Source organism: Mastomys coucha, unplaced genomic scaffold (assembly GCF_008632895.1).
Source record: "Mastomys coucha isolate ucsf_1 unplaced genomic scaffold, UCSF_Mcou_1 pScaffold13, whole genome shotgun sequence".
Lineage (NCBI taxonomy): Eukaryota > Metazoa > Chordata > Mammalia > Rodentia > Muridae > Mastomys > Mastomys coucha.
The window spans coordinates 76,057,092-76,065,662 of record NW_022196895.1 but is presented as its reverse complement, the minus strand read 5'-3'; the positions used below and the strand labels follow the sequence as shown (position 1 = coordinate 76,065,662).

The 8,571-nt window shown below is 48.5% G+C and overlaps 1 protein-coding gene across 1 annotated transcript in view; it reads right to left on the bottom strand.

Annotated features, from left to right (window-relative positions):
• Window positions 1–8,571, bottom strand: part of Slc66a2 (solute carrier family 66 member 2) — a 41,790-nt gene that overhangs the window by 17,815 nt on the left and 15,404 nt on the right. Inside the window, exon 5 of the mRNA XM_031366130.1 lies at window positions 6,490–6,543. Within this exon, the coding sequence (XP_031221990.1) occupies window positions 6,490–6,543 (54 nt within the window). The remainder of the gene's footprint in view (window positions 1–6,489; window positions 6,544–8,571) is intronic.

Below are 8,571 nucleotides of genomic sequence, written 5' to 3'. Positions count from 1 at the left end.
AGAGAGAGAGAGAGAGAGAGAGAGAGGAAGAGAGGAAGAGAGGAAGAGAGGAAGAGAGGAAGAGAGAGGAAGAGAGAGATCTGAGCCAAGGGAAGGGTCAGCGAAATTCAAGATCCTTCCATAGAGATTATGCTGCCTAAAGAAGGAAAATCAACAGTGCATCTGAGAAATAGATAGCACCAAGTTCTGCAGCAGCACAGGCATAGTGAGCATCCCAAAGAGGAGAGAAGGGAACCCGCAAAGGACCCAGAGATTGTGACCACAGGTGCCAAACAGACCTGCTTATCCAAGAAGCTCCTTTACCTCCAAGTACAGAAACACGGGCACCTCACCAGTTTACGGCTGAATGTCAGAGACAAAGACAAAATCTTAGAAGCAGCAGGAGACTAATGATGTCACTCACAGGGGACCCCCAGTAAGACAAGCCACTGACTTCTCATCAGACACAATAGAGTTCAGAAGGCAGGGGGAGGGCATTCAAAGTGCTGAAAGGAAAAATAACGGTCAGCCAGGAGGCAGCCCCTAAGAGAGCTTTATACACAAGGAGAAAACAAAGTCCCCAGAGAAACAAGAACTGGGGAAACTGTAGCTTTCCATGTGGAAATCAGGTGACATCAGAGGTCATGTGAATGCACATAACAAGAATGATACATATAGGAATACTATATACATATAAGAATACTATATGTATACTATATACATATAGTATACGTAAAGGAAATTATATGTACATTACTCCAAAAACTTACTAGGGAGCTGGGCATGGTGGGTTTCTCCTGTCATTCTAGCACTGAGGGTGGGGTGGGATGCTGAGGACAGCCTGGACTGCACTGGAAAACAATATTCCAAGAAAAAAAAAAACATTCCCTATACACACATGCACGCACACACGCACGCACACACACACACACACACACACACACCTTTTTTTGTTGTTGTTTTTTGTTCTTTTTTTTTTTGGTTTTTCGAGACAGGGTTTCTCTGTGTAGCCCTAGCTGTCCTGGAACTCACTCTGTAGACCAGGCTGGCCTCGAACTCAGAAATCCGCCTGCCTCTGCCTCCCAAGTGCTGGGATTAAAGGCGTGCGCCACCACCGCCCGGCTACACACACCTTTCTTAACTGACTTACAAAGGCATTACAGAAAAACAGTATGTTATGGTGCTATTTGGGGTGTTTTAACACGCCTTCCATAATACAGCCACCAAAGCAACAGAGGAGGAGCTGGGGAAGGGCTGGCGATGGGAACTCAATCCCACAGACAGAAAAGAGGATAGCCAAACTCAGAAAGAAGGTTGACACAGTAACTTCTGCTTTCTTCCCTCTGAAAGGAGTAAAATCAATACAAAGTACCAATTCAAAGATACATGGTTAGACTTGCAACCCCATAAACAAAATGTATACACAGTCCTGGGGGGGGGGGGTTGGAGGGGATTACACAAGGGTTTCTGTATCTCACCAAAACACAGTTAGTAAAAATTTAAAAGATTCTGATAAGTTAAAATCTGTATTGTTAGCCTTGGAAAAAACTACTAAGAAAAATAGTTATCATTCTATAGTTAAAAATCACTAAAGGAATTAAAAAACACCACTATATTAAAATACTTAGTATTAAAAACTGTAAAAGAGCAGGTACACCCAAACAAGAGCAACAACAACGACACAGATCAAACTCAGCAAACTTTAGTCAGACGACAGGGCAGAGATTGTTTTGATTTTAGCACAATGTTTATTTATCTACTCCTGTGAGTGAATGGTGCCCCAGTGAGGATCAGCGGTCAGTATGTAGGAGTTGGTTCTTTCCTTCCATCTCATGGGTTTCAAGGACCAAAATCAGGTTGCCAGGCTCAACAGCAAACACCTACTCCCAGGTTAACCAGCTCACTGGCTTTTTATTTTGTTTTGAGACAAGCTCTTGCAATGCAGCCCAGGGTAGCCTTGAATTTGCTATCTGCCTGCTGCTCTTCAGGGCATAACCACGGGGACCCACAGAGGCTATGCTCATATTAGAGGAAGCCGAAAGCACAGCTGCGGGGTAGGCCAGCTACTCAGCACCTTGGGAGGCTGAAGCAAAGGGCCTGCATGAGCTGCAGAGTCAGCTCCAGGCCTTAGCAACATAGTGAATCCAGTCTCAAGGGAAAAAGAGGAAAGAAGGCTGGGGAGGTAACTTGGCGGTACTGTGTCCCATGCATGAGGCTCTGGGTTCAATACTGGCCAAGCAGGGGGCCTTCAAACAACAAAAACATGCCATAGGAGGTATTTTGTAATAACAAAAGGGCCAGTCTCTAACAATATCCGCACCTAACAACTGCTCTGAAATCAAGAAAGCAACACCTGACAGAAATGAAAGAATTAACAAGTATTTGGAAGTTTGGATGCCAGCTTTCAAAATGGATACAGCTGTGCAGAGGAAACAGGGAGGCAAGACCACAGCATTGCTGTAAACCTTGACCCGACAGACACCTGCCTCCGCTCAACAGTGAGGTCCCAGGACGAGCTTCACCTCAGAGTATCTGAACGGAAGGAAGCATTCCCTACAGTTTCTGTAGATTATAACAGAAGCCGGCAGAGATCTGACGGATTCACAAACACGAAGATGGCCATGTATTCTAAAACCGTGAGTGGGTCAAAGACATTTTAAAGAAAATGAGAAAACACTTTAAGATAGAGAAAAAGCGGGCTGGAGAGATGGCTCAGTGGTTAACTGCTCTGCTAAAGGTCCTGAGTTCAATTCCCAGCAGCCACATGGTGGCTCACAACCATCTGTAATGGGATCTGATGCCCTCTTCTGGTGCGTCTGAAGAAACCTGCAGTATACTCACATAAATAAAGAATTAAAAAAAAAAAATAGAGAAAAAGCACAGCGTAACAAAACACACGCGGTCAGTCCGCCCTCGCAGAGTGTACTCACACACGCGGTCAGTCCGCCCTCGCAGAGTGCACTCACACACGCGGTCAGTCCGCCCTCACAGAGTGCACTCACACACGCGGTCAGTCCGCCCTCGCAGAGTGCACTCACACACGTGGTCAGTCCGCCCTCGCAGAGTGCACTCACACACGTGGGCAGTCCGCCCTCGCAGAGTGTACTCACACACGTGGGCAGTCCGCCCTCGCAGAGTGTACTCACACACGTGGGCAGTCCGCCCTCGCAGAGTGCACTCACACACGCGGTCAGTCCGCCCTCGCAGAGTGTACTCACACACGCGGTCAGTCCGCCCTCAACAGAGTGCACTCACACACGTGGGCAGTCCGCCCTCACAGAGTGCACTCACACACGTGGGCAATCCACCCTCGCAGTGGACTCGCCTGTAAGCACGAATGTTTCAAAGTACGATAGGAAGAACACTAAAATCAATACCCCTCTGTGCAAAGGATCCAGAAGAAAGTGTTAACTAAGGCAAAACCAGGCAAAAGATAAAATAATCAGAGGGGGCGGGGTTTAAAGTGGAATTAAGCAAACGAGATAAAGAAAAATCAACAAAACCAGAAGTTGGCTCTTTGAAAAGATCAGCAAAATTGACAAAGCTATAAGGAGAGAAGCAAAGGACAGAGATGGGACTAAAATTACCAGGATAAAGAATAAAAGCGGGCTTACCCTCTTGCTCTTACTCCTGCTCCCTTGTTGCCCTCCCTCTCCCCCTCCCTTCTCCCCTCTCTCCCCCTCTCTCCCCCTTCCTTCTCCCCTCTCTCCACGTGGCCATGGCTGGCCTCTGCTTCTCTATTCTTCTCTCTCTCTGCCTTTCTACAATAAACACCTTAAAACCAAAAAATAAAAAGGAATACAGCTGGTAAGAGCACTGACTGCTCTTCCGAAGGTTCTGAGTTCAAATCCCAGCAACCACATGGCGGCTCACAACTATCTGTAATGAGATCTGATGCCCTCTTCTGGTGTGTCTGAAGACAGCGACAGTGTACTTATGTATAATAATAAATGAATCTTTGGGGCTGAGTGAGTGGACCGACCGGAGTGAGCAGAGGTCTTAAATTCAATTCCCAACAACCACATGAAGGCTCACATCTGTACAGCTACAGTGTACTCACATGCATAAAATAAATAAATATATCTTTAAAAAAAAAAAAGAAAAAGAAGCTGGTTGGTGGTGGCACATGCCTTTAATCCCAGCACTTGGGAGGCAGAGGCAGGTGGATTTTTGAGTTTAAGGCCAGCCTGGTCTACAGAGTGAGTTCTGGGACAGCCAGAGCTACACAGAGAAACCCTGTCTTGAAAAACAAAAACAAAAGAAAGCAACAACAAAAAGAATAAAAGCACTGGTACCCAGGACCAGTAAAAAAAGAACACTAAGAGTGATTTCCCCACAACTGGAGACAGTTGTTGGGATGAATCTGAAATCAAGCCACAGTATAGATGAGCCAAGATGCGTGAAGGAAGCCACAGAGAATCCAGATAGGTTCAGAACACGGTGGAGCTGACATTGTTAGAGCAGAAGTCCAGATGAAACCAGCCATACAAGGAAACCAAACCAAAACTTTAAAGAGGAATGACAGGGACCCTTCACAAACACTCAGGAACTTACTTCATTATCCAGTATTCAGAATAATACTGGCCTATATTTAGGATATTCAAAAAACAAAGCCATCAAGAAAAAAGGACTCCAGACCAAAACTTTTCATGAGTATGGACATTTAACATCCTCAGCACAGTACCACCAAACTGCATCCAGTAGTCAAGAGGAAACTCGACTCCATAACCAAATGGAATTCAGCTCAACGTACAAATGCTGACCCCCACAAAGGCCCCTGAAAACCGAATAAAAGGCAGTCTGTCCACAGACACAGCACAGTGCCTAGAACACACACAGTCACATCCACAGACAGCACAGTGCCTAGAACACACACAGTCACAGACAGAGCACAGTGCCTAGAACACACACAGTCACAGACACAGACAGCACAGTGCCTAGAACACACACAGTCACATCCACAGACACAGCCACAGCATAGTGCCTAGAACATACGCAGTCACATCCACAGACAGCACAGTGCCTAGAACACACAGCCACATCCACAGACACAGCACAGTGCCTAGAACACACACAGTCACAGTCACAGACACAGCACAGTGCCTAGAACACACGCAGTCGCATCCACAGACAGCACAGTGCCTAGAACACACACAGTCACATCCACAGACACAGACACAACACAGTGCCTAGAACACACACAGTCACATCCACAGCCACAGCACAGTGCCTAGAACACACACAGTCACATCCACAGACACAGACACAACACAGTGCCTAGAACACACGCAGTCACATCCACAGACACAACACAGTGCCTAGAACACACACAGTCGCATCCACAGACAGCACAGTGCCTAGAACACACACAGTCGCATCCACAGACAGCACAGTGCCTAGAACACACGCAGTCACATCCACAGACACAACCCAGTGCCTAGAACACACACAGTCACATCCACAGACACAACACAGTGCCTAGAACACACACAGTCACATCCACAGACACAGAACAGTGCCTAGAACACACACAGTCACAGACACAGACACAGCAGTGCCTAGAACACACAGAGTCACATCCACAGACACAACACAGTGCCTAGAACACACACAGTCACATCCACAGACACAACACAGTGCCTAGAACACACGCAGTCACATCCACAGACAGCACAGTGCCTAGAACACACACAGTCACAGACACAGACACAGCACAGTGCCTAGAACACACACAGGCACAGCCACAGACAGCACAGTGCCTAGAACACACACAGTCACAGACACAGACAGCACAGTGCCTAGAACACACACAGTCACAGACACAGACAGCACAGTGCCTAGAACACACACAGTCACACCCACAGACACAGCACAGTGCTGAGCCAGGGCCAGGGCCATTCATGACAGCAAAGCAAAGCCCCGTAGCTCACACGAGCATTAAAGGTAACTGCAAAAAACCAGAAGTCCTCAGTAAAGCCAAGAGCAGAACACGCACATCTTGTCTCATCTCTGTCCAGTCAGGGTATCGGGAAGACTGGAAGGAAGAAGCAAACTGCTGTCCCTTCTTGCAGGTGATGTGACCTTTCAGGTGGACAATCTCTAGAAGGCTAGAAGTACAGGAACTAGTGCTGGAGCCGACAGAGTTCAGTAAGGCTGCAGCAGAGGTCACACCGGCAAAGCCAGTGTTCCTTCTACAGAAGAGCAAGGAGCCCTTGAAGAAGGGACGAGGATAGCAACTCCACTAGCGCACCGTTAGTAGGAAGAGCTTGGGATAAGCGCAAAGCTTGTAATCTTGAATTCTCCACATCCGTTCTTCTTTCCTTTGGTCCACCCCTCCCTTGAAATCAGCAGGTTCTAAATAATCCAGGCAGAGAGCAGCGGGGCTGTGGGCTAAATGAGTGTGTCCTGCCGTGAACAGGCCATGCGTGGTGAAGCGACTCGTGAGGTGGACGTGTTGACAGGGGGACAGGCTGCAGGGTGAAATGGAGCCAGGGTCTCAGGAGTACATACCCAGGTAGGGCCGCCTGGGGGGCACTCTGAGTTCTTCATCCTTACTGTCTGTGGCTACATTTAAAGAGAGAAAAAACAGAGAAAGGAGACAAAAACAGACTGGTTTTAACACTGGGAAGCGGGGAATTCCTAGGATTGCTGCGCTTCTTAAAACAAACAAACAAACAAACAAAGGACAACATCAAAACAACATCAGAGTAGGGGCGAAGGTTTTTGTTTCTTTGCGTTCAAAAATCCACTTTCTCAACTGTTCTCCAATATCTTCTGATAATATCCTGGGACAGTGGACTGAAGTATGGGGTGGGGAGGGAGAAGGGGGAGGAGAGCCAGAGAGGAAGGGGAAGAGGAGGGAGAGGGGAGGGAGGGGGAGGGAGAGAGTAGGAACCCCACCAAAATTAAAGCCCACACATTCTCACTTCTTTTCTAAGTCAAGGGACATTAACAACCACTTTATGACAGGCCCCATTTCTCATGCTCAGGCAGCCTGGGGTAGAGAACAGTTAATCCTGGGCTGAAATGTTCTCTCCGGCTGCATGGCACTAGAGTTCACACAGCAACAAGTCCATTGCCAAAGGGCAGCCAGTTTAACAGTGAATGTGACAGGTGTGTGGCAGAGACATCATGATGAAGACACTCCGCCTGCCTGGGCAGACATCTCACCTGGAACAGGCAGGACACCAGAAACCATCAACAGGTTATTCTTTAACTTCCCAGCTAGCCCTGCACCGGGGCCACAGCCCACAGCCCTCCAAGCCAGGGCGCCTCGGGTCAGCTGGCAGACTCTCCCTTTCTGGGGTTTAAATTGTTGAAGCAGATCCAAGGTCACAGGCTGTGTCCCTACCAGCATTGTGTGGAAGCAAACAGCTCAGAGCTGACAGGAGAGGATCTCCTTCCTGTGAGGCGCTGCTGAGGGGGGAGTGGAGATCTGTCACCGAGTCTGTGGTTTGCAGGCCACAGGCACCATGCCTCCCGGTACCCGCTGTGATTCGGGCCAGTTTTACCCATGTCTCTTTTAAAGATCAAGACCCACGAATGGAGAAAGAGAGAGAGAACATGCTGGACACAAAGTGTGGGCAGAGCAAAGGCCCAACGTCGACCCTGGGCGGAGCTGTGCATGACCTGTCATTGCCAATGGGCACTGACGCTCCCATGGTCTCCTGTCTCCACAGTCAGCCAGGCTGAGCGGTGAAAAGTGCTGTGTATAGAGCAGGCAGACTGGAGACAGTCCCACTCTGAGGAAAGCATGAGACATTTGCAACCATCACTCATCTGCACAGATTTGCTCCATTCTCTACAGGCACTGGGGGTCTGGATGTGGCCCCAGAGATAGCGGGATGCTGTGTATTAGGGAGTGCAGCGGGCCCTAGTGTAACTTGTGTGGAGTGTAACTTGAGAAATCGTGTTGTTTCGGGGTGGGGTGGGGGTCTTGTCTGTGTCTGTCGTCTGTGTCTCTCCCCACCACAACCCCACACACAGATGGCTGTGTGACTTCTAAGGCCAGATTGCAAGAAAGACACAGCCCGGGTTGTTTTCTCCCTACCTTGGATTTAGGGTAACCTGAAGGTGTGGCCTAGGGGTGGGAATTCTGGAGAAGTGGATCCACCTGTGCCCCGTTCCCCAAGGCTCGGGAAGGCAGGTCTGCGCAGCAGGACCACCCAAGTTGTCTAGCCTGACAGGCTGTAGACAATGGCTGTCGGTGAGAGGGATGGAGAGGGCAGGCAGCTCAGGAGATACAACTGAGGTGAGTCAAGCTTAGAACTAGGGTGAGATGCAGGCTTGACACACAAGTTCCTGCTGTGGCAGGCATCACAACAGCAAAGCCTTGGCAAAGGCAACCTTCTCACACAACACTCCATAACAATTTACCTTGTAAGGTTTACGGCTCAATGGATCTCACACGCTCACAGATGGGCAATCACCATGACTACCAATTTAGAACAGTTTCATCACAGTGAAAGAAATCTTTACCCATAAATAGATCCATCTACCCCAGAAAGTCCCGATCTGGGGCACTAAGAGTTGAGACACATGTCAGATAAATTCAACCTGACTCTGAGGCACAATTCTGTCAAATAACTACTA